General features: G+C 41.4%; 1 protein-coding gene and 1 long non-coding RNA gene across 3 annotated transcripts in view; one reads left to right on the forward strand and one right to left on the reverse strand.

The window, feature by feature from the left end:
* Positions 1-2,324: 2,324 nt before the first annotated feature.
* Positions 2,325-25,380, reverse strand: part of SLC17A8 (solute carrier family 17 member 8) — a 41,770-nt gene continuing 18,714 nt past the window's right edge. Inside the window, exons 4-12 of the mRNA XM_026499824.4 lie at positions 23,542-23,656; positions 22,126-22,213; positions 18,100-18,186; positions 17,595-17,734; positions 17,325-17,474; positions 16,227-16,359; positions 9,252-9,362; positions 4,733-4,860; positions 2,325-3,335 (exon numbers count right to left, since the gene is read on the reverse strand). Coding sequence (XP_026355609.1) covers positions 2,991-3,335; positions 4,733-4,860; positions 9,252-9,362; positions 16,227-16,359; positions 17,325-17,474; positions 17,595-17,734; positions 18,100-18,186; positions 22,126-22,213; positions 23,542-23,656 — 1,297 coding nt within the window. The 3' untranslated portion in view covers positions 2,325-2,990. The remainder of the gene's footprint in view (positions 3,336-4,732; positions 4,861-9,251; positions 9,363-16,226; positions 16,360-17,324; positions 17,475-17,594; positions 17,735-18,099; positions 18,187-22,125; positions 22,214-23,541; positions 23,657-25,380) is intronic.
* On the forward strand, positions 5,922-24,653 carry LOC123001119 (uncharacterized). Of its 2 annotated transcripts, XR_006409691.2 has the most exons (3): positions 18,050-19,480; positions 21,025-21,164; positions 23,399-24,653. It is a non-coding gene; the product is annotated as an uncharacterized LOC123001119 (long non-coding RNA). The 2 variants fall into 2 exon arrangements; XR_008960792.1 differs by lacking the exons at positions 18,050-19,480; positions 21,025-21,164 and adding an exon at positions 5,922-6,123.

Consider the following 25,380-nt stretch of genomic DNA (forward strand, 5'->3'; position numbering starts at 1 on the left):
ACAATGGATGGATTTTTTTTTTTACCAGATTAGATCTTGCTGAAGAGAGAAGTAAAGAACTTAAAAAAAATCAAAAGAAGATATCCAGAATGAAACAGAAAGAGGAAAAACCCTGGAAAATGTAGAAAATGTAGAAGAGATATGGAAGAGACTGCCCCACACACTGTCCAGCGTCCATTTAACTGGACTCTTAGAAATTGCACAGAGATGAAGCAAAAGCAGAAGAAATAACAGCTTAAATTTTTCCAAAACCAATGTAAGACATTGATCCACAGACTGAAAATAAAGTTAAATAGATTTGGCAGGGAAGAGAAAGGGAAAGGATTACTTTTTTAGAAGTCAAAGTTGACCCCAAGATTTCTAGCTCTAGGAGTAGAGTGAGGTGATTAGCTGAGATAAGAGACAGAGGAGGAAGAACAGGTGTTCTTGGCATCAGGAGGAGGCAAAGTGAAAGAGAACAGTACCTTCCAGTTTTTATGTGTTGAACTTAACATCCACGCTGGGATAGCAAACGTGCATGATTTCTTGAATAATTTTTGGGGGGGATCATATTTAGAAGTCTCCAAGACTTGCATTCTTTAAAAGAGCTAGTCAAACCTTTCTTGTCTCAAGAATCCAACACTTTCAGGCTTTCCCTTCCCTTCTGCTGAATCTATGGTTTCCCTCCAAGAGGTGGCCTACAAGTGGATATTTGCTGCAAAACATAAATGGACTTGAAAACTGCATCTGCCTGGTGTTCAAATGTGATTATCTGTGCGAAGCAACCTTTGCAAAACCCATCACAACAACATAATGTGTTTTCGTTTTCAACACCATGATCCAGTGCTCCATTCTTTTTTCTTTCTTTAATATTAGAAGGGCAAGTTACAGGCACCTTAAATGCTTTGATTTCTGCATATGACATTGACTTTAAATGATGGAGTAAATACAACTTTGCATTGCAATCTACAATATTACCTTAAGGATCATGAGGTTTTTTTTAATGGTTATTTGGCTTTATTAACAGAAAAAAAAAAACAAAACACTGACTACCATAAATTTCTCTCTCTTTTTTTTTTTTTTACTTAGAAAACAGCATAACCTTCATAATAAATTCTATGGCTAATGGATGAAAAGTAAATAGCATGCTTTCTTTTCAACTGAAAAGTTCCCAGAAAGGTTGCAAGATGATAATGATGATGATAGCTAATGTTTATTGAGCACTTTTTACATGCCAGGAACTGTTCATGGGATTTACATGCATTCACTCATTAAAGAGATCTAAAGATATAGGATAACATAAATTACATACCAATGACATATAGGATATTATTTACTAGAGAGTCAGGCAATTCTTTTTTTCTCTCAAAATTATTCTTTTTTAAAAATACACTGCAACTCTGCTGGTACAATTAGGGACAAGAAATGTATATGGGAGAACTTACAAAAAACACTTTATAATAAGCTATACAAGTAAATCTATAATTTTTCTTTGACATTATATTTTTCTTCTGAAAGTAGAAATAAAATTTTCAAAACCAATGAACAGGAAAATAATTTTATTTTCAAGCAATCCTTTACATGCCAACTTTAAATTTTAAAATATCATTAGACTTTAAAATATATCCAGAGAGTATCCATGTTATTGCCATTTGCGATCAAAGATGAATTCTTCAACATTAGCTATGGGTCTAGTTGTCACAGCTGCTTTCATTCATGCTTTCATGTCATTTCCCTGTATAGTTACTACTATATTATTGTGGTTTTCCCCAATAACATTCCAAATACGATCATTAGGAATACTTCAACCATAGTTGATCAAACTTCCAAATATCACTAGCAGAAATGGCTAAAGACAAACATTGTTTAAAACAGAAGACTCTTCCAAGAGAATTTTACCAAATAAAACATACGAACCAACTTCTTAAATTACTAAATGTCTTAAAGATGTAGAAGTAATTTAGGGCATTGTTTATTTGACTATATTCTTAATAACATGAAGCATCAAAATTTAGCCAAGCCCTTGCTTACCCCTCAGCCATTCTGGATATCAGATTCCTAAAAATCTAGCTATCTTACTTAGCTTTTTTCCTTTTTTTTTCTTTTCATTCTTTTTTTTTTTCCCTTTTCCTTCTCCTTTCTTTTCTTTGTTGTTTTAACCTCTCAAACCCAGGATCCTTGAATCCAGCCCCTCATACAGTGGCAATGCTTTCACACCAACCCAGATGTTTCCCATCCCCCATGCCTGCCAAAATAGGGAATTCGCCCCAAGACAACCCTCTCCAGTTTCAGTTTTCACTACTTAAAAAAAAAAAAAAAAAAAAAAAAAGTCTTCTCTACATTGAGGTGAAAACTTCTTCCCCAAAACTGCCACCTATTTTGGACCCCACCAATCTCAACCCTGGCCCTTGGGCAAACCAATATCTTGTTGCTTTAGCTTCCTTAGTTGTAAAATGAAGACAAGAACTGTATGTGATAGCGGCGTGGAAATGAAATGAGAATGTTTATAAGGCACCTGGCACAATGCAGGGCCTCCATGAGCAGTAGCCTCTCCTGGAATAGGAAACCCTGCTCTGCACGGCTGCCCTCAGAAATGTAGTGGCAGCTACTGTTTTCTCTGCTCCAGGCCAAATATGCCCAGTTCCTTCGGTTTTTCTTTGAACAGCATGGTACTGTCTCCCTTATTTTTCTGGTCATTCCTTTCTGAATAAGTTCAGTTTTTTGAGAACTGAACTCTGAGAACACTTCTTTGAGAAGAGTCAACTGCCAGTCCAAAAAAATTATATATTTATCCCCATTTTGTCAACTGAGAGCGAGCTCCAGACCCTGAAGTGTCATAGCAAGATAGTATTTTTCCTTTCTTTCTCTATTGCTGATTATATTTCCTCTCCACCCCCCTCCTACCTCCAGTGTCACTGTATTTGACCCTCTGGCAAGCCGGGTTATGGGGAAGGCAATAGGTATGGATACTTTCTGGCTCTACGTAAGAAGACGGAAGTGCCCCTCAGACATTAGGCTGTGTCTGAGAAGTTTCCCTCTTCATTCTGGTAGGATGTCAACTCTTCCTCATCGAGGGTCACGCCCCTCTGTCCTCTCCATTTCTTCTTCTGGACTTCACAATTCTGGGTGGTGGCACCGTAAGACATCTTCTTTTGGGGACTTGCAAAACTCTCGTGGTTGAGTTCTGTCTCCTCGGCTAATTCGTCTTGGTCAATGATTCCACACTTCTCCTCAGAGAGATTCTCAGGGTCAGCCCACTCCTGCTTCTCCCCTGAAGCAAAGATTCCATAGAAGATCACACCGCTGTAGTGCACCAGGGCAGCTATAAGGAACACATTCTGCCATTCCTCACGGGTCTAGACAAGGAAATATAGTACCAATTAATGGGGGTTAACAGTTTGTTCTAGAGGCTTCCACTGGGATAAAAATCTCCTGCCCACACCTAAAGGCAATGCTGTGCTTCTAGGGAAGGTAAGTGTCAGATGCATTCTCAGGAGCCAAACAGACTTGGAGTGTTTAAAAAATGAAAGTTAACACTACAGTGAATATAAAAATCAGAGACTACAATGAATGTGTGTTCTTTTAATTGAGGAAACTATTTTTTTAAATAAACAATATGTACCATTTCACGGGTCTTTTAAATATACAAATGGGGTTTCCATACAAATGGTAGGTTACATTAAACTCTCTTTAGGAACCCACCATTTTAAATATCAGAGGTCTACTTCTTGCTTGCTGTAGGATACATAACAATATTTGAACCATGAAAATGCTCACTCTTGACTGTCAAAAACTTATTTATAATCCTATTATCTGTGAAAAATACGGTAAATCAAAAAATAATAGGAATTTGTGTTTAAAGTTAGGTGAAGTCAATATCTGAGATTTAGCGGTCATGTTACCTGCCCCGTCATCTCATGAGCAGAGAGGGAAAACATAGATCTTCTGCCTATAAAATCCCCAAATGCCACCTTCTTTTCTATAAAAATTAAATAAATAAATAAATAAATAAGAAAAGTTAACCTACAGTTTTTTCTCCAAGAAGCTGGGAGACTTTCTGAAATCATATTAATAATAGGCAATCTAAGAAAATAGTAGGGTAAAAACTCCATAGAATCAAAAAATTCTTATTTGTGGAAAGCAGCATCCTAAAACCTTTTCAATGACAGAGATGAAGAAAAACCACGTGGCCTGTGGTTGAACTCTGGGGAGGTCTGGGATCCCCTCATCTAAACACACGAAGGCTCAGTAATGGCTAAGTGCCCCACCCTCGTAGATTCTGAGGTAAGGCCATTAATGTATTGTTCATTTTCTTCATAATAAGGAAGTCTAACAGCACTAATATCTTTACACTGGAACATGCTAAGTAATAGGTGGAAACAGGCTATAAAGTTTAATTACTTAGAATTATAAAACAATCTTGGGTAAATTATTTATCCTGAGTTGATCACCTCAGTTTCTTCTATGTGTCTCTAAGTAGTCCCTAAGGTGTTCATTTCCCTTCCCCCACAACACACACCCCTTTCACTTCTCAGTTGAGGAAATGTGGAACCGAACATCGATCAGCCCTGTTGCTGTCAATAAACAATGATTTTTTTAAAAAAAAAGAAGAAGGAAGAAAAAAGTTCAAATGACTCGGCCAAGGTCGAAGACATACACATTTACAGACTGGGGCAGGGCCTTGACATCTCAAGTTTGCACAGTAATTCAGTCCTCTGATACTGCAACCCAGAGCCCCAAAGGAGACCATTACCTTGTGCTTGGTCATTGCACCGACGATGAGGGGACAGACCATTCCAGAGAGGGTCCCCACTCCATTTGAGATCCCCATGAGAATGCTGGCATAGCGGGGGGCAATGTCCAGGTGGTTGACGTTAAAACCTACAGTGAAGCCAAAAAAAACCTCAAAATCAGAGTCGAGAACATTTTGGGAACTACACTGCTTTTCCCAACTCTCCTCAATCTATTTGGTTTCCTCTACCATAGGGACTAATGGACACCTCTCCCAAGACAGCTGGGTTGAGGATTGTCAGGCTGTGTCTGCACATAGCAGAAAAACGTGCTGTGATTGATCAGCAATGGCTACCATGGGTCCTCTGCAGGGAGAATTACGACACCTGTGCTCCTAGGTAGACTCTAAAATAACGGTGTTTTGGGGCAATACTGAAAAAATCGAAAGGATCACATTTACCCAGAGTAAACAATCACACTGATTGTTTACAGTGTGATCAGAACCAAACGTGGCCTCAGAATACCCTCCCTCCCAGTCCTCAGCTCACTCCCGAAACGGCAACTGAGGTAAGCCTGTCTTAGTGGCCACATGGCACAAAATGGAAAAGGTCCTTTTTTGATAACAAATATTTGCACAAACATTGGCAGGATTCTCTGTAACTTACAAAAGACTTCCCCATAGGTACTTGATTTGGAGTCTGAGGATCTGGATTCGAATCTTATTTCCACCACTTACGTAAGTTTTAGGCCTTCGTTTTCTCCTCTCTAATGTGGGGCTAAAATGACTACTTAACTCCTAAAAATGCTGTGAGATGAGCCTCGGGGAAATGTGTATGCAAGAGCCCTTGACAAGCAGCTGAGCTCTGCTAACCAGCACTACTAAAACCACCAGGACACGGCCGCGGCAGCTGCCGGGCTGAGCCTCTCCCTCCCTTTGAGGTCTTCTACGGGATGGTAATACTGCTGCGAGTGGTAAACTAAGTTGCCGACCCCTCACTATTCATCAAGAGAGAAGAATGGATGTGTGGCTCAGTTAAGGTTAAGGTTAAGCATCTGCCTTGAGCTCATGATCCCAGGATCCTGGGATGAAGCCCCTGCCTCGGGCTCCCTGCTCAGTGGGGAGCCTGCATCTCCCTCGCCCTCCGCCACTCCCCCTGCTCACGCTCTCTCTCTCAAATAAATAAATTACATCTTTTAAAAAATGAATGAATGGAGTGAAGGGGGGAGGGGCGAAGGCAGAGGAAGGGGCTAGGCTCTGAAAGAGGAGGTCACTGGCCCTGAGAACCAACTCGACCAGTGTTGCCCAGGCAAACATTCTAGAGCAGACAGACCTGCCTCTGGCAGCTTCACTGAGATGCAAACATGGACAAAGGATTTAAACAACGTCGGAAGCTCTGCTTCTTCATCAATAAGGTAGCATAACCATTCTTATAAAATTATTGTAAGAATTAAGTTAAATAATGTATGTTAAGGACGTGGTACATAGAAGTGAAAACCAACAGGAATGTTCTTTATGGCTGGTTATTCATTGGTCTTGTTTACCACTATCTTCCCTGAACTGGCAAAGAGTCCGGTGCATAGTACGCACTTGATAAATAACTGTTTAATTACGCATTTGAGCCGCTGAAATTACAGCAGGGGATTGTAGGTGTTGTTTATTCATGTTTTTGTTTTCGTTTGCATTGCGTTTTAATTCTCTATTCTGTGCAAAGAACCTGAAAATAGGATTTAAAAAAAAAATTTTTTTTTTCCCTAATCTAGCACATTGGTTGTTTTTCCCTACCTCCAATTCAGGGAGAATTTTGAGAAAACCTTTTTTGTAATAAATATACCTTCTCTTTCAGATCCAAGTGGCAGACAATCAGAATATAAAACACCTGCAAGATTAACTAATCTTACTGTTGATTTGAAAGCGATAAACACTTTATTAGGAAAGAACCCAGAGATAAGAAGCAATTAGTATGATCGTTGAGTATTATATTCTGATACAAAGCTGAGGCATCTGCGTTCAGCTAAAGATAATGTGAGAAAAGCCATTTAGATTTCTAGCTGCACAATCCTGGTGTTTAGGCGAAAAAAAATCATTAAGAAACTCAGATACTGATAGATTTTTTTGTAGTAGATACAAAAAAAAAATGCATACAAGCTAGGAGAGTCTGTCTTCTCTCTGTAGGACATTTCTCAAAGTAAGCATCACCCATCCCTCTATCTTCCTAATCTCACCTGTGTCAGCTCTCTTGTTGATAATCAGTTCCAAATGGTACCAGTCTTCCCTGACATCCCTATGAACTCCTTATGAAGTCAGCAGACAGCAGATTCTGAGAAATCATTGCCCCCAGGGCCCTTGTCCCTCCCACAGTGTCACTGCTGGGTCAGGTAAACCTTTTTTCCAATCCCAGCCACTCAACTTACGTGGGCAAGTTAAGTCACCTTTCTAAGCCCTAGTGTCCTCAGTGGTAAAATGGATATAGCAATATCCTTCTCATTGGGTTGGCAGGAGGATTATATGAGATCATGTCAAAAAGTCGCTAGCATTGAGTAAGTGCTTAAAAAAAAAAAAAAAGGCAGGTGCTATTTTTTGGTATATTGGGTTTCTCTCCTTCCGATCATGGTGGAATTGGCAATCCAGGAACAATGTGAGCCTACATATTTCGTTATCTCTGGAGACAGGATATGAATCCCTTTTGCATCACAGAGCTATCAGAGGAAGGTGTTCCACGTCGACTGGAAACAAGTCATGATTGCTTTATCTCTGCTCCTCAAAGTAGAGACCACAGATCAGCAGCGTCAGCAGCACTGGGGAGCTTGCTGGAAATGCTGAAACTGGGGCCCCACGGCGAAGCTGCTGAATCGGAATCCGCATTTGGCAAGATCCTGGGGTGATGTGTATGGACATCAGAGTCTGAGAAGCCCGGGGGCTAAAGTGAATAATAACTGAACAACACAATTCACAATAGTGAATACTTCCTAATTTTGTTGTGCATCTGGCTCTGGGCTAAGGGTTTCAAAGGCTTTATTTCTACTAGAATGTAAGCTTTTTTATGAGGACACCATCTGGTTTTTTTTCCGCTGTAACATCCCTCCTGCTGCAAACAGCTGCTAGCTCATAGGAAATGTGAGTGAAGGCATGAGTTATCTCAAGTTCATGGCCATCTCCCAACCACCCTGTGAGGCTGCCATTCATTGTACCTCTCCAATTTCTAGGTGAGGAAACCAGGGCTTGAGAATTGAAATAACTTAGCATTTTTTCTTTTATAAATAGCAAATAATAAAGAGAGGCCTCAAAATCAGGTCTATGCATCTCTAAACCCAAGTTCTTAGTAGCTGCATGCTACTTTTAAAGTAGACCCCCCCCCCCCCCCGCCAATTTCACTATCCTACAGCTCTGTTTATTTTGAAAAGATCAAGGCTTTATTTTAGGGTGGTTTAAAAAAGTATCAGAGGTTCCATATTTTTCTGTCCTGGGATATTCTTACTCTGATCTTTCAGGCAGCCTAGAACAGTAGAAAGGGCACAGGCGTGGAGCCAGCCAGAACTGTGCTTTACTTCTTCCTTTGCCACCAATTGCACGACCGTAGAAAAATTTCTGATTTTTCTGAGTTTTAGGTACCTCATCAGTAAACTAGTGATGTTACCCACTTGCTTCACAGTGCTGTGAGATACACGCACTATATGTAAACTGTCCAGGAGGTGATCGTTGGCAGGTGGCAGTCTGGTTTAAAGGCAGGAGAACTAAATTTTGCTTTTTCGTCTGTTGTGCCTAGGGCGTGTCGGAAGCCCAAAGACCTGCTATGACAGCGCCCTGGGCTCTCACACACAGTAGGAGACTGGTCTCCGCTCCCGTGAAATGGGGAGACTGATGCCACCTCGGGTAGTGGGAGAATTCCACAGAGGGCTTTGAGTGGTTCTAGGCACAGAGTCTGTGCTTGGTCAAGGTCAGCTCTCACTAGCACCATTATTATTCTTACTATCTGCTCTCCCTGTTAGGGAAGTCACTTGCCCTCCCTGGACCTGAGTTTCCTTCTTCAGAAAATGGAAGCCATGGAGAAGACAAAATTTAAAGCAACTTTCCACTCTAAAAAAAAAACTTCAGATTTTATGACACAATGTCAAATGACCTCATCACATGACTTTTGAGCTAATAATAGCCATTCTCTAGTTGGAGGTGAGGATTGAAAATGTCACAAGAGCCTCTGTGACACCCAGCCCAGGCAGGTGACCTGGTCCTGAAGTATGAAAGGGCCACTTCACCCGGGACATGGGCTTGTGCCTCTGCCCATGGCTCAGGGGGACTGTCTGTACTTTGTGTCTTTTTCCAAGCAGGGAAGTAGGGACAATTCGAGCTCGACTGGGCTCCTAAGCCTAGTCCTCAGTGATCTTAGAGAGTCATGCCCACATGATGAAACTCTCTAGCCAGGAGCCTGTTCCCTGGGAATGGCCTGGCTACTAAAGGAAAGTGATACAATACTCCCTTTTCCTTCCTTCCTCCTAAGACTCGCTGAATCTGTAGGAAAGATTTGGAAAACCAAAGGACACCTCACCTGAAATAGCAAAGCCGCTAAATCCTACAGCAAGCACCAGAAAGGAGATGGCCACCCCTTTGGTATGGGAAAAGCCAACCACCAGGAGCAAGGTCGCCTCCATGCCAAAACCTGCAAATGGAAACAGCAGGAAAAATAGATATATTGTTTTCGTGTCAGTCAGCTCAGTTCATGCATTTATCAAATAAGAATCTATTCCTACTTCCACAGACCTAGGTTTTTAGTATCTACATTCGGGCCCATTGCTTACAACATTACCTGGGTGCTTCGTGATGACATGACTATGCTAATATTTCCCAGGGCTTCTGTGAGCCTTCCAACGTATACCCTGGTGCACTCTGAATACTGAAAGGTTCCAGCAGGTTCCAATGATAGCCCTGGGATGGGGAATGTTTATTATCAGTTGCTTCACGGGTAGTTGCCCTGCCATTTCTAGATACTAAAACTCTCTTCTATACTGTCAGTGATCCCCCTTTGATTATAAAGTCATGGCCTCTCACAGAAAGACAAAATGACAACACTCTAATACATATTGCCAGAAATGACCAGAAAGCTGTAGTGAGTATCTGAAACAAAAAGCAGCACCTCACTTCTTGTAAAGCACAAGGCAAAATTCTTCCCTTTCAGAAGTTGGCCAAGCTCTCAGGCCTCTTCATAAAAGCCATGAGATATTTGCACAGAAGTACATCAGGACAAAAGTACTTTCTGTTCCTTTCATTCTGAATAAGTGAATCCAGTACAATAAAAAAGGATGAGGAAATTATGAAGATGTTCCTTCTCACAAACACACACACACACACACACACACACACACACACACACACACACGAGCTCAGTCAACAGCAGAGAGAAAGAAGATATAAGTACCATTTCCAGGTATATGAAGTGTCCTGGGAGGTAGAAGACAATGATGCTTCATTCTGGAGACTGTCTGCTGATTCCAGACATCACTGACTGTTCTGTAGTTACCTCAAAGACTACACACTCACATCAAATCTCTGTCCCCCTGTTTTTTACTTCTACACAAAGAACACCACCACCATATCACCTCCACCATGCTCTCTCTTCCTCTCTGAATTAATCTGTCCACCTGTGTTTAGAACCCAGACTTTAGAGTCAGACAAGCCCGGGCTCAGATTTCACAACACATCACGAATTATGTGACCCTGGACAAGTCACCCAACCCCTAATAATACAACCTTGTAGGATGCTGGAAGACAAAATGAAATTGAGTATATAAGGCATCGAGTACAGTGCCTGTCACATGAGCATAGCTCAAAGGTCAACCAAAAGTGGGGCACCTGGCTGGCTCCGTCAATGGAGCACGCAACTCTTGATCTTGGGGTTGTGAGTTCAAGTCCCACATCGAGTGTAGAGATTACTTAAAAAAATAATAATAATATCTTAAAAAGAAACAAGCCAGAGAAGTCAAATGTACAAATCTCAGAATCATCTTGGATATTTCTCACTCTTCCTCAGCTTTCACAGACAAATCTATGGGTGTCAGATCTGACCTCTGCTTTCTCCTCTGCCACTTCTTGTCCTGGTCCCATTACCTGTCACCTAGACAACTTCAACAGCTCCTTTTAGTCTCCCCATCTCTTCCTCCTCTGACCCATTCTCCACATCCTCTCTCTCTAAACCACAAATCTAGTCCATTGCCCCTTTGCTCAAATAAAACTTTTCGTCAAGGGTTCCACATTATCGGTGTAGTGCATATAATAAGCTTTTCCTGCTGCCCCACCTGCCAATCCTCACCTCCCTGCCCCCAGGCCATATAAAGCCCTCTGTTGTAGTCAAGCAGATCCATGAGCCATTTCCTACTCAAAACACTTGATTCATGCCCCTAACGTATTTTCACAGGCTCTTCCTTTGCCCAGGATACTCTTCTCTGGCCACTTACTTCTCTTTTTCTAGAGAAACCTCACTACTCTTTAAAGTCCAATTCAAACATTGCCTCTTCTAGGAAGCTTCCCCAACAACCCTGCCCTTCCCCCATGAGTGAAGCTGACATCTCTTTCTTCTTACTCATTTTACAGAACTTTTCAACGTTGCTTTGTAAGACACCAAGTATATAGCACAGAGCCTGACTAGCATGTAGTTGGCACTCAGTAAATAAGATTTCAAGATATTCATTTCATAATGCAAAGGAAAGAAAATAGGACTCAGGATCAAGATAGTTAGGTTGAAATACAAGCTAAAACACTTTTGTAGACCTTGGTAAATTGCTTACCTTCTGAGCTCATTTTCTGAAAACTATCAAAGAAACAGGGCAAGCATTGGTAATTGTTTTAGATGGTCATTAAAAGAGAATCAGATGATGGGGCGCCTGGATGGCTCAGTCGGTTAAGCTTGCAGCTCTTGATTTCAGCTCAGATCATAATCTCAGGGTCATGAGATGGAGCCCCACATTGGACTCCATGCTGGGTGTGGAGCCTGCTTAAAATTCTCTCTCTCCCTCTGCCTCTGCCCCTCTCCCTGCTTTCACACCCTCTAAATAATAAATAAATAAATAAATAAATAAATAAATAAATCTTTTAATAAAAATCTTTAAAAGAGAATCACATGAAATGGAAACAGTGGTGTTTCTCAACTGTGGGCTTTATACCACTGCTACCTGTTATCAACTTTGTTTCAACATTTTAAATTAAATACAAGGGAAAATTGCTAGTGTTTTATACAATAACTATATGTGCTTTAGAAGTGCCCTGTCTTAAATAACAAGGCATCTGGCTGAAACTTCTTTTATCTTAATCTAGACAAAGTTGTGCCAAAAAATTAATTCCTCCAAACAACTAGAATGGAGACACTTTGTGAAGAATAAAACTTACAAATGACACATGAGTTCATCTGTAAGGGAAAAAAATGATCTTTGCCAAATAGGAGATTTCCAAAGGGAGGGGAAAAAAACCATTTAAGAGCTTAAATGGTTCCTAGTGAAAAAATGCTAGAGATAGAACTATATATTTCAGGATCTTGAGGAAAAAACTTGAACTTCAGAAGTGAACAAGAGACCTTGAAAGTGAACCTATCAGAGCTGACAAGAGAAACAGAACTAGGATTTAAAGGTCAGAGGAAAATGTTCATTTCATATTAAACAATCTGAACTTCACACAGGCAACTGATTCAGCCAGACTAGAATTTTTTTACCTCAGTCATGCTTTCCATGTACTATAGAGGGAAGTACACGGATTTGACATCTGTTTTTAAGGACCGTGGAAATGTGCCCCGACTGAGAATGAACTAGAACAGAGCTTCATGTCTTAGGTGATCTGTTTGCTTTAAATGATTCTAGCAGCAAACATCCCTTGCCTATGGAAAGAAAAGAAGGTGACAGACTCTAGGAAATGTGTGATCCTTCTCAGATGAGAAATGTCCTCTATATTTCCTCTTAGCGAACATGAAACCAACTAAATTCATGCAACTAAAGACATGCAAGTGCTTCATTATGTCCAAATCAATCTGGCCTCTTCAGTGATGGCACAAAATTTTCTCTTCATGTATTTATCTCTAGTCTAACATCTTTGTATATAAGCAAAATAGGACTACCATTTTTAAAAACATACAATGTAGAACTGCTATTTCAAAATATAAAATGACATGAAAAGATATGTGAGGAGGTTTGGGTTGGTTTTTGTTATTGTTGCTGTTTTGTTTGTTTGGTTTTTTTTAAGATGGGAGAGAGGCTAGGGAGATTCAATGTTTACGTTCTAGTTTCTGGAACAACAACAACAAAAAGATTTATTCTCAATAGTCACTTTGTTAGCACTTTAAAATCTTTGAGAATTCTCACCACCACCACCACCCAACACCAACACTATTGGTTACGGAGGAACAATGGCTGAAGTGACTGGGGCAAAATTAAACACGAACAAGACAGTCCCATAAAATATGTTCAGAGTCTTCAAGGCATGCAGCTTGGGAAGCGGTTGTGCAAATGGGGTTGAAATCCAGAATTTTCTTTCAAGTTCCAGGTTAAGAGGTTGCCTGTTTTTGGCTATGGGAAATACATTTGAATAGCAGACAGTTATCGAATGCCTCCTTAGAAAAACTTCTGTTTTGTCAGTGTCTTAAACACAGGAGAGGAAAAAGGCATTGACATATGTTGAGAACTTTTATAGGTGGGACCCATGCTAGGTGCATTTGTACCTTGTCCCATTTAACATCCATAACAATCATTGGAAGTAAATACCATTATTCAGATTTTAAAGAAGAAAGTTAGGCTCAGAGAATTTCGAAACCCATCCCACTCTCTCTACCTCCAATGATAACACTTTAGTTCAAGACATGATATTCTCTCAGCAGAATAACTGAAAAAGCGTTCTAGCTGGTCTCCCTTCTTTCATTCTTATGTTCTATGTTTTATTCTTCAGATTTAAAAACATAAATCAAATCATATCACTTTCTCTGCTTTAAACCCTCTATTTGCTTCCCAGGGCATTTCAAGTAAAATCCAAGCTCTGTGCATATCTACAAAGCCTCCCAAGATCTGGGCCCAGTCGAGCATTCTGGTCCCATCTCCTGTCACTCTCCATCTCACGTCTTAAGCTCCAGCCATTCTGACTTTCCTTCCTTCTGCTCTCTGACATACCACATTCATGCCTGCCTCAGGGCCATCGCTCATGCTTTCCTTCTGCCTAAAACACTTTTCTGCAAGAGCTATAATTAGGTGGTACGTGATGAGTTACGACCCATGTGTATGCACAGGAAGGGCAGTCGCTGGAGGTTGATGTTGACTTCATAAGAGGCAAGATGAACCCATGTGGAAGGACATGTGGTGAGGACTAGCGTGAGAGGTGAAAGAGGACAGAACTCACAGTAAAGAGCAAGGGAGTGAGCAAACTCAGAGATGGAAAGAGATATCCAGGGCCTGGTATGAAGTGGGTTATTCAGCTGGGACAGAACGTGATAATCAGAGGACAGGAATTGGGCTCCTGTATTAGTTTCTGATTGCCGTAACAAATTATCACAAATGTGGTGGCTTAAAACAACAAAAACTTACTATCGTACAGAGCTGGAAGTCAGAAGTCCAAAATAGGTCCTATGAGCTAAAATCAGGATGCTGGGAGCTGTGTTCATTCTGGAGGCTCTAGGGAAACTCCGTTCTTGCTTTTTCCAGCTCTGGAGCCTGTCTGCATTCCTTGGCTTGTGGCTGTATCACTCTGACATTTGCCTCAACCATCACATCTCCTTCCCTGACTCTGACTCTCCTGCCTTGTGATTACATTGGGTTCACCCAGATAATCCAAGATAATCTCCCCATCTCAAGAACCATAATTTAAATACAGCTGTAAAGTTCTTTTTGCCATGTAGGGAAACATAAGCATACATTCTGGGAATTCAAATTTGAACATTTGCGGGGGGCCATCAATCTTTCTACCTCAGCTTCCATAAACGCAGTGCCCCACGGCTTCACCTCTCACCCACCAGAGAGCAGGTCCACACCTGCCAACCTTCAGTCTCCTGTAAAAAAGTTCCTTCAGTGTCAGGGTCAAACATCTCTGCCGGGGCCAGCAGTCAAACTGCTGGGACACCTGATGCCAACAGATTATTCCCAAACTCCCTGGTCAGACTTATACCTGAAATACTGTGGGATCAGATTATGTCTGCTCTTGTGCAACCTCCATATAATCTTCACTTCTGAGTAGCCTTGACCCATCTCATCTAGAGTGACAGTCCACCCGTTCCCTCCTTTCCAACGGACTAGCTGTTGTGACTTTTTACCCATAGATGGCGCTGTTCTCTGCCTCCTGCCTGCCCACCCTGCTCACCTGAGGACACCACCATTACCACCACAACCACCCCCCACCCCCCCACCACCCCCTCCACCCCCAGCCCCAGTCTCGTGGAGGAGTAGCAGCAGTGACTGGGACAATGGCAATGAGCTCAGACAGACTTGGGATCTTGCACAGCATCTGCCCCTTGAGGAAGTCACTTGATTTTACCCCCGTTTCCTCACTATAAACCACAGTGTGGTTATGACTAAATAAGATAATGTGTATAAAAGATGTCGCTTAGTGTCTCACACAGAAAGCATCCAATAAATGCTAATTTAAAACACAAAAACAAAAAGAGACAAGGGAAAAGTGGAAGGTTTAAAAAGGTGAGCAGTCATAAATATGGCAAGTGTTCACGATTACTTTTACCTACCTCTTTCGGAAAATCACCCAGCTTCCTTGTCTTTGCAAAATCAAAACATAAAGCAGGTACTAAATAAAAGCAGAAAAGAGGATGGTGTGCGTGCGCATGTGTGTGTGTGTGTGTGTGTGTGTGTGTGTGTGTATGTGCGTGCACTCCATATACAAGCATAGGCTGAGAGGAAAGAAGACTATTCAGAGGAAATACTTTTCTTGTGTTTCTTACCAAAACCTGTATGTGTAGAAAGGGAAAAGGATAAGGGGATACACTACAGAAGCAAAGGATTATGTGTATGGGAGAAGGTGTGGGAAGGATAAACGATAAAGACATGTCACAGGAAATCAGTTTTGGCTTAAGAGTAGATGAGAGAAGCATTTCTGCAGTTGGGGGTGTGTACTGATTACCAACTAAGTTGTCCTATCTCAGGTTGCACCAGTATGGGCTGGAGGACCAGTTGGCAGGACTATGATGGACACTCGAGGATCCGCTGGACGAGGGATTTAGGGGCCTTTAAGATCCTTTCTTTCTTTCTTTTTTTTTTTTAAGATTTATTCATTTATTTGAGAGAGAGTGCAAGCAGGGAGGAGGGACAGAGGGAGAGAGAGAGGGAGAGGAGCAGACTCCCTACTGACATGGAGCCTGACACAGGGCTTGATCCCACAACCCTGAGATCATAACCTGAGCCGAAATCAAGAGTCAGCCTCCCACCCGACTGAGCTGCCAAGGTGCCCCCAGATCCTTTCTCGTGGGTAGACATGACCTCCAAACTATGTTCTGCAGCTCAGTTTCATCTCATTCTGTAAAGGCTGCGTAAGCCACCTGTGAAATCCACAGTACCTCCACAGTTCATGATTTTTCTGACAGCCGTTGTGGTCAAAATTTTTCTGCTTCTTAAATAATCAGCCAATTGTCCTCCAATAGGCACAATGATGGTCATAACCATGTGTGGGACTGCTGACAGGAGACCCACCTGGAATGAAAAGAAACAATGAGCTATTTTTCGCTGCTTTGGAGAGATGCACTTCCCTAATTCCTTGCCTCCCCTCTCCCCCATCACCAAGTTTAATCATCTAACTACCTGGGACCCAGATGGGCCTGAATTTTGTAATAAATTATGAATGCATGAATGATTTTAAGTATAGCCCTGTCTCTCCCACCAGACTGGAAGCTCCTTGAGGACAGACACGGCTCATATTCAACACAGAGGTCCCAGCACCCGCCGTAGCGCCCGGCACCTGCTAGTCAAACACTTGGCGCAGAGTGAGTGCTTCGCTGATGGGAACCACTGTGCCTCGACTATGCTAGCTCCTCCAAGGTCACTTCAGACCGTACCTGGAGCTATGCAGACAATCGACCTCTATGAGGCCACTGTTCTTTCCCTTGTAGAAAGGAGGTTACGTCTTTCATGGTTTATGTTCCACCATCTAGGTCTTTCCTCCTAAAACACGGACAACCTAAGGACAATGGCTGGGGACACTGAAAGAGGTTCTTTGTCAACTGTACAAGGCAATGGCTGTTATTGCTAAAGCTACCATTACAGCAAGAGGAGTAGTCTGCAGAATGAGCTTTAAGGCTCTTACTGCTACTCACTGGGTAATTAAAGGGGGGAAAAACCCACAAAAACCTCTTACCTTCAAATCTTTTTATCCTCACCTAATATGCAGTCCTTGAATTTAGCTTCAAAACCACTTTGAGATCGAAGAGAACAAAAATCTTTAAAAGCAGCTTAATACAGCTCTGATCCTTATGAAGAAGAAATTGAATAGCTATGTATACCATGCCCAAAATGTAGAGCCTGTCTGACCTCTAGGGTACTAGGAGTCACAGAACTGTTATGAATTCTGACCAGCAATTTAATTATTTCATCATGCAAAGATTTTCTCAGTAGAAGCGAGATTTAAAGTTCAAGAACATTTGAAGCATCTCTGTGTTTACCTTACTTATTGCAAATCCAAAGACCTCTTCGAAGTAAGCAGGCTGACTTATTAACAGCAAATAAAAAGTCCAGCTTCTGCAAAAATTTGCCACAATGATTGCATAAACCGGCAATGATGTAAAAAACCTTTTCCACGGTGTGTTAAATTTCTAGAGAGTAAAAATACCATGAGATTTTTAGTGACTATATTGACATATTACTTTTCTTAAGAGGACAACACAGTCACTAAGAGAAATAGAAAAGAGACAAGTCTTTCCATCTATACTTACACTGAGGCTAACCACGTTGGCTCCTTCTCCTATACTTGTCTCTATGTAGGTCCTCTCCTCACTGGATATTGTTGGGTGAGCAGCTGGGCACTCATAGGCCTGCAATAGCCAAAACGTGTACCAAATAATCCCAAACATGCCTGCAGTAAAAAACAAAAGGCTTAATCATATGGTTTCCTTGTTTTCCGTCTCTCAATATTCCAGTTCTCAAAATATTCCCAGATGGCACGGTGTTCATCTAGGAGAAAGTTTTTTGTTGCTTTTCCTATTATTGTTGTTGTTGTCGTTAACTGGTATTTAAAGAAAGATAATATTGTTCTCATTAAGAAACTCAACTTTAATAGAAGCATTAAAAAATCCTAAGTAGACAAGTATTCCATTTACATGATAAGCTTGTTTTAATAATCTCTATTTTCATATAGTAAATTCTTAGTCAACCTCATTATACAGTAAAATACCATCTCTATGAGTCATCCATGGGAACTCATGAAGTCAGATTACTCACCATAAATATAAAAGACAGAGGCCCATCCAATGTACTGTACCAACACCCCAGCCAGAGGCATGGCAATCACAGCCCCTGCATAGGAACCTAGAACAAGAAAACACGGAGGAAACTTGACAACGGCCACACAGGCCCCTCCCACCCATCTAGAGTTCCTGTTGTAGAGATGAAGATGAACCAAACTAAGAAGAGCCAAATGCCTCCCTGCAGAGGGACGAACTCCCAGCATGTCTTAAAATAAGGCTTCCAGGAGAGAAAGGTCACTGGATGCCCTTTAACTTTATCCAGGTACCATGGAGGGAAGGGACAAAGATTACTCAGGCACAGCAATTTCAAATCACATGAAGGAATAGGACAAAAAGAGGAGGAAAAATCTAAGAGAAATGGGAAAAATTCAACCAGGTAGAGTGTTAGGGGCTGAAGAGAGCAAACAATGGAGCAAATGATTTTCCTTTCAGAGCTCACAGTTCCGAAGAATTATCACCTCGGTCTTTAAATGAGGGACCTCAAACTATTAAGAAATCATACTTTTCAGAGTCTTGATTTCCCTTAAAAAATCAGGAAACAGTTCTATTCTAGGATGGCAGAATGAATGGGAAGGCTGGTCTCTCCACCTACCTCTGGAATGGGCCCATTTTTAAGTGTATTTCTTTGTAAAAACACTTAGCCTTGTAAATACTTACTTACGTGTGGATATTTAACTTGTCTAGACAAGATCACGAAGGCTAGAGGCAGTGGCCTGGTCTCCACCATCCCCTACAACTTCGTGATAATCTGCTATAGAAACACGAGCCCTAAAAACTCCCAATCTGTATTAACTCTATCCAAAAAAATTACTACCTGAAATTCTCTCTGGGCTGGGAATGAAAAAAATTCTTGGTCAGAAAAAGTGAATAGCAACAGGAAATTCTGTATTGCAGACTCCAGTGCTAAGGAGACCTTCAAGAAATGGGAGTTTGGGAATCTTCCAGAGAAAGAGATGAAATCCCAAGTTTCCAAGCTGGGCCTGACTGGCCATGAAAGGCGCATCCTGGAATCTCAAATCTGAACCTCATGACACCTGAAGGAGTCTCTCAGTCACTCAGAATCATTATCCTCGGATAGAAGATGGGAATGACATCTCTATGTCAAAGAGAGGTTTTGAGAATCAAATATGTCCGTGAAGATGTTTTGTAAGCTGTAATTAGTGCCGTACAAACCCCAACACTCACATGACTGTAATGTACAGAATGACAATGCATTTTTCTTTCAGCCTCAGACTTCCTCAAACCAGTAAGACAAGCATTCCAAGGCATATTGTTTAGAAAGAGCTACAGGCCTGACTCTGCTGTGGGTGTGGAGAAGGTGGTCTTCTCTGGGCCAAATTTCCTAGAAGTGAGAGGTAGGGGAATGCCCGGGGCAGGGAGGGTCCAGGGATAACTCCCCCACCTAAGATGCACTGGGTGCTTTTTGTGTGCTCACTACTCTGTTGAGGATTCCAGAGCCATGATTTTAGTTAACCCTTTTTTCAACTAACCCTTTTTTCAACCTCTTCGTGGTGGTACCAATATCATCCTCATTTATAGGGGAAATCAAGGCTGGGGGAGGGGAGATATATTGCGTGAGGTCACACTGACAGGAACCAGGTCTGTAGGAAATCCAGAGCCTTTATCCGTAACTATTTAATAATTTGGTTCTGCCTCCTCCATTCCAAAACAGCCCGTTAATTCTTCCTAGTAGGAAACATTCTCTCACTGAGGAAATTTTATACTTGAAACTGTCCTTCCCTGTCTAGCAGACAAACTCTCCCTCATCCTTCCAGACACAGCCGAGTGTAATCTCCTGTCACACCCACAGCCCCTGAACATACCTCAGTGGGGCGTGCCACCCAGACTGCCCTGGGGGAGCTCTCTGCCCCTTGATCCCTCCCTCCGTGGGCAGACGGTGGAGGACAGAGGAGCCCTCCAATGCTTGTTGAATGGCGTGAGGAGGGGGAGTAGCTATTAGGAGTGGACGCATCCCCAGGTCTGTCCTCACTAGCTGGGAAAACTTAACTTGATCGGATATTTCCTAATGTCCCTGCCAACTCCAACATTTTTCGTGTAAGAACAGATTAACCCCAAATATGGGTTTCCTTCTAGTGACATTTTTCCTTGGCTGTTCTTTCAAACCAAGGCCACACACCTTAGCTGGGAAAAGTAATAAAGCCTATGACTTTGATCAGGTAACGTTCCTTGAGAGTCAGCCATTTTTTAAACCAGCCCTTGAAGGGTTATAAAGACACTAAGAATGGGCACGGCAGCCAGTCATTCTCGCTTTGCTGGCAAATCAAAATGCAAAGCCTTATAAATAAACCATCCAAAGAAAATAAGATCAAGGATCTGACAGTTTGTAGGTTGGAATCTTATATTTTTCTAGAGTTGGCACAAGGTCAGTAGTGAGGTGGAGATGATCTTGAACTACAAACAAGAGGACAGAAATGGTTTCTACGGACAAGAGGGGCTAAAGATTCAAAGGCATCTCAACTGAGCACGCCGCTCCAAGCTAGGCGTAAAATAGGCACATTGGTGAATACGTCACACCAGAGTCCCAGGGATTCTATATTATTATAATAATTATCATTATTATGCAAGGAGGTAAAGAGAAAGAGCAAGGGAGAAAGAAATTAAAATATTCACAGAAATTAAGAGGAAGCTTTATCTCTCCCTTTCTCTAAGAAATACATGTTGGTTTTTCCTAGGAAAGACATACTAGCTTAAAACACTAGGCAGAGCTGAATTCTGATCCTAATTTTGCCCAGTCCCCATTATGACTTTCATGGCTTTAAGGCACTTTTATCTCCCTGGGCCCCTTCCCCAATAAAAAAAATATTGGAAAATATATTTTACAACTGTGTTGATGGGGTCAGCATGCACTGTCCTTGTTAAATTATTGTTTGGTATCTAGGTACACCCTTCAAACACTGATTATTCTGGATATACATAGAGGGCCAGTCCCACAGAGTAAGACAATTTTAACAAGGCGAAGTTTGGTGACCTAGGAATTAAAGTCACTTCACTACTTAAGGACCATTAATATACTTTCAGGTAAGATGGATGGCCTCCATTTTCATCTGGAATATAATGGCAAAAATTAATCAAAAATCTATATGACAATATGTACATAGTAGTGTGTAGTGAGGAAAGTTCTGAATTAAGAATCAGGTGGTCTAGGGGCACCTGGGTGGCTCAGTCAGTTAAGCATCTGTCTTCAGCTCAGGTCATGATTCCAGCTGGGATCAAGGCCCTCATGGAACTCCCTGCTCAGCGGGGAGTCTCCTTCTCCTGCCCCTGCTCTCTCTCTCTCTCTAATAAATAAAGGGAAAAAAAAAAAAAGAATCAGGTGGTCTACCTTCTGTTCCATGCCCAGTGTGACCTTGGACCTTGATTTCCATTCAATAAAACTCAACTTTAAACTTAGTTTCAGTTTCTCTGTCTATAAAAAGAAGAGAAGCAAAAGGCTTCGTGATTCTCTCTTTTCTGCTTTTGACCTCGGCAAATATCATTTGTTGGCTAATTCAACCACCACTTCCAACCCCTGCTTTCTGACCGTTCTCTACTAACGGTGCCGGGAAAGTTAGCACTTGGTTTCCTAGCTGCTTCTGCAGTTGGTAAAGCATCTGACACAATTAGGGCCAAGGAAATATGTGGAAGCCTGCTAAGGAGTTTCTGGAAAGCTTTTGCTTTGCTGATAAAAGGAACAGATGTGGTTAGGACAACCATTTCCACTTCTTCCTGCCTGGAATGTGGGCTTGATGCCTGGGGCTGTAACAGCCATCTTGTGAACCTGAGGAACAAGCGTGAGAGTAAAGAGCTATCACTTCTATGATAGTGGAACAGAAAGTCAGAACATGCTCAGGCCCTGATGGATCACTGAGCAGTAAAACCAACATCAGCAATCACTCACCTTTGGACTTCTGTTACGAGAAAAAAATAAATCCTACATAGTAGGGTCTTCACTTAAAGACAAAGCATTCTTAAGTAAAACTTATGATTCTAATACACTTACCACAAAAAGAGGTTGTGGCCAGTCGGCTTCTCTCCAAAGGTGGTGCCCACTTACTCCACATTCCATGGCAGGCTGGGTAGGTCACACCCTGGCAAAACGGTTGAAAATAGATTATTTGATTTGACTCCAGTTTCTGTTTGTGTTTAAAACATGGATCCTGCTTCTTTAAGAGAGGCTACAAGATAAAAACCCAACTCATAAATACCAAGTAGCCTGTGTCAGCTATTTTAACTCACAGTACAGATGCTGCAATTTGAATATCGGTTCCAGTGTAAGGATGGTGGGGAATGGGGAAGGGGTCTTTATATTTCATATTATTATAGGATATTGGTGTAGAAAGGGATTTCTGCAATCAGCTGACCCTTCCCCTCATTTCCAGATACAGAACCTGAGGCTAAGAGCCATTAAGTGACCACATTCTAGTCTTTATGGCTGTTAATAGCATTGTTTTCCACCCACCAGTATTTTCCGAAGTCCAGTATATGTCCCTCTAGTGGAATGAGAGTTGGATTTGAGTTCCTACAACAAATGACATTTTTTTATCATAATTGGTGCATATATATTCGAATAGGCCTTAGAAAACACTGTAACTGACGCATGAAACCCATGATTTCAAAGATATTGTTGCTTACGATGAGATTCGTGTGTGTGTGTGTGTGTGTGTGTGTGTGTGTGTGTGTGTGTGTGTTTAATGAATTGATCTAGGGAAAAACTGTAGGTAAATTACAGTACAAATTGTACATGGATATGACAGAAGTGCTGGAGGTTAGAGGGGAATGACCGAGCTTGGGAAACAGTGGTCTACATCGGGGCTTGGGAAACTATGGCCTGATTTAGCTCACCATCTGTTTTTGTACTGCTCTTGAGGAAGGACTGGTTTTTACATTTTTTCCTAGACTCACATTTTTATTTTCTTCTTAAGTTTTTTTTTTAATTCCAGTATAGTTAATACACAGTGTTATATTAGTTTCAGGTGTACAATATAGTGATTGGACAATTCTCTGAGTTAAATCTCTGTGTAACACTACACCCTGGATATTTACAGATTTATTAATAAATCCATTTAAATTGCTTTAGTAGAAAGGGCCGCTGCTGTGTGAACTATAGGATTCGGGCCTCAGTTTCATTGTTTATTAAATGACTGGGTTTGGATTAGATTATCTCTAAGATCATTCCTGGCTCGTGTGAAATTCTGCACTCTATGAAATGGTACTTTATTGTGTAGACGTTTGTAATCACACAGGTATTCTAATAAAAGTATTCATAATTGTAGGTAAAACCAGAGAGTGGGAAATAGCAGGACAAAGTGGAAGATCAGAAAACTAAGTGAAGCAGGTTTTCTTCAGAAGCTGGATTATCTAAAGGACCACACTGTATCTAGCAGTAGCAAAAACCATGAAGGAAAGAATCTCCTACCTCCACGAGCCCTTGCAAGATTCTGACGCACATGACACAGCCGTAATGCACTCTGGCCGCAGAAGGGATGAACATGTTCAAGGTTGATGTTAAGAAGATGGCAGCTCCAAAGACCCTGAGGGACCAAAACACTGTGTTAGGGGGCAGGCCCACCTGTGGATGTGGCACTTCAGTTAGACATTAGGATTGAACCTCAGCTTTCATGGACAAACCACCATGGAAATTAATAAAAAGAGAAATAGATGTTAGGGTCTGGTGTATCCCAAGCTAGACTGTTGGGCGGCTTTGAATCCTCAGCCCATCCCTGGACCAATTGTACAGGCAGGTTGTTGGCAATACAGGAATGTCCTTCCTGAATGAGGTCCCAAAGCTAGAGACTGACCAACGTGAGGTGAGCTTGCTGGAGATGCACCATTCTGCTTGGTTCTACCCAGCTGACTCATTCGATCACCACATGACATCGGCGCATTTGCATTATGTCTCCCGCTTCACAGTTCTGCTGTCACTTTACCAGAAGGCCATACTCTCTGAAAGCAGGCTGTGTCCTGGGACCGGCCAAGCATAAAACCAACTGTGTACCTGTCTGAGCCCCCAGCTTGCTCCCCAGTGCCCCATGCCTTCTCCTGCCTGCCTGGACCAGAGTGTTCTGGGAAAAGAGAGCAGGCAGCATTTTCTTCTTCTCTCACACATTAATGATGCTTCAGCCCTTTCAACATGATGGGAAACATTATGTGTGATTTTCTTTTATGGCAGAAGTGTAAGCAGTACCCCCAGAGACCAGGTGAGCCAGTATTTTATCACTTTTGAAAAAAATACAATAGGTAAGTGATAATAAATAAAGGATACAAATTAGACAAGAACGTAAGTAAGTAAAGTCATGCTTGTATATATTTGGATCTTATGGTATTGACTTTCAAACTTAACCCATAAAACAAAATATATTTTATATTGCAACTCAATACATAATCACACACTCAAATGTAACCAAGTTTCAAAAACCAATACTAAAGTGTGCAATGAATTAAGATATTTTCTATTCTATTTTATTCTATTTGATTATCCTCTCTTCTATTTTTCTCTCTTTTTTTAATAAAATGCTCATTGGTAAGTCACTATGTTGATTCCATTACCATCTAATGAGTTGTGTTTTGGAGTTTGAGAAACACAGCTCTATAAAATGTATGGCTCATGAAGTCCATACGTATACAGTAACACAGGACATACAACTGGAAGGAAACCAAAGACATTTGGTACACTCCTTTTCTGTCACATATACATCCTACGTATCTTCCAAGTGGCTACCTTCTTCTGCTTGAATGCCTCTAGTGACAGAGAACTCCACTGCTCCTTGAGGCAGCTCATTGTCTTGGATACTTCTAATTGCTCAAACACCTACTGTAGAATTTCAAGGGCATTAAAGACATCTTACACTCTAGAGGCAAACCCCTACTACTCACATGACAAAATCTGTATGATACTGGACTGTACTAATATAGTACATAGAATGTCACCTGTCAAAGGAAACTCAAACATAATCTAAACCACGCTTTATTTCACAGATGAAGAAACAGACCCAGAGAAGGGAAAAAAAAAAAAAAAAAGTGACTCAGTAGAGGTCACCAAGTAAGTTATTTAGGGTCCAGGAACTATTTCTTCTGATTCAGATTCAATTGCTCTTTTAGTGATTACTAAAAGAATTGCAAGATAAATTAAGTTAGGCAAAAAAGTAAATAAAAAGAGACTTTTAAGAACAGAATCATATCAATATCTGGGAATCACATCTATTGGAATGGCTCTTGTCTTTCATTCTGCATCTCTAAATTGAGAGCAAACTATGAA

This window comes from Ursus arctos, unplaced genomic scaffold (assembly GCF_023065955.2).
Source record: "Ursus arctos isolate Adak ecotype North America unplaced genomic scaffold, UrsArc2.0 scaffold_21, whole genome shotgun sequence".
NCBI classification, from domain to species: domain Eukaryota; kingdom Metazoa; phylum Chordata; class Mammalia; order Carnivora; family Ursidae; genus Ursus; species Ursus arctos.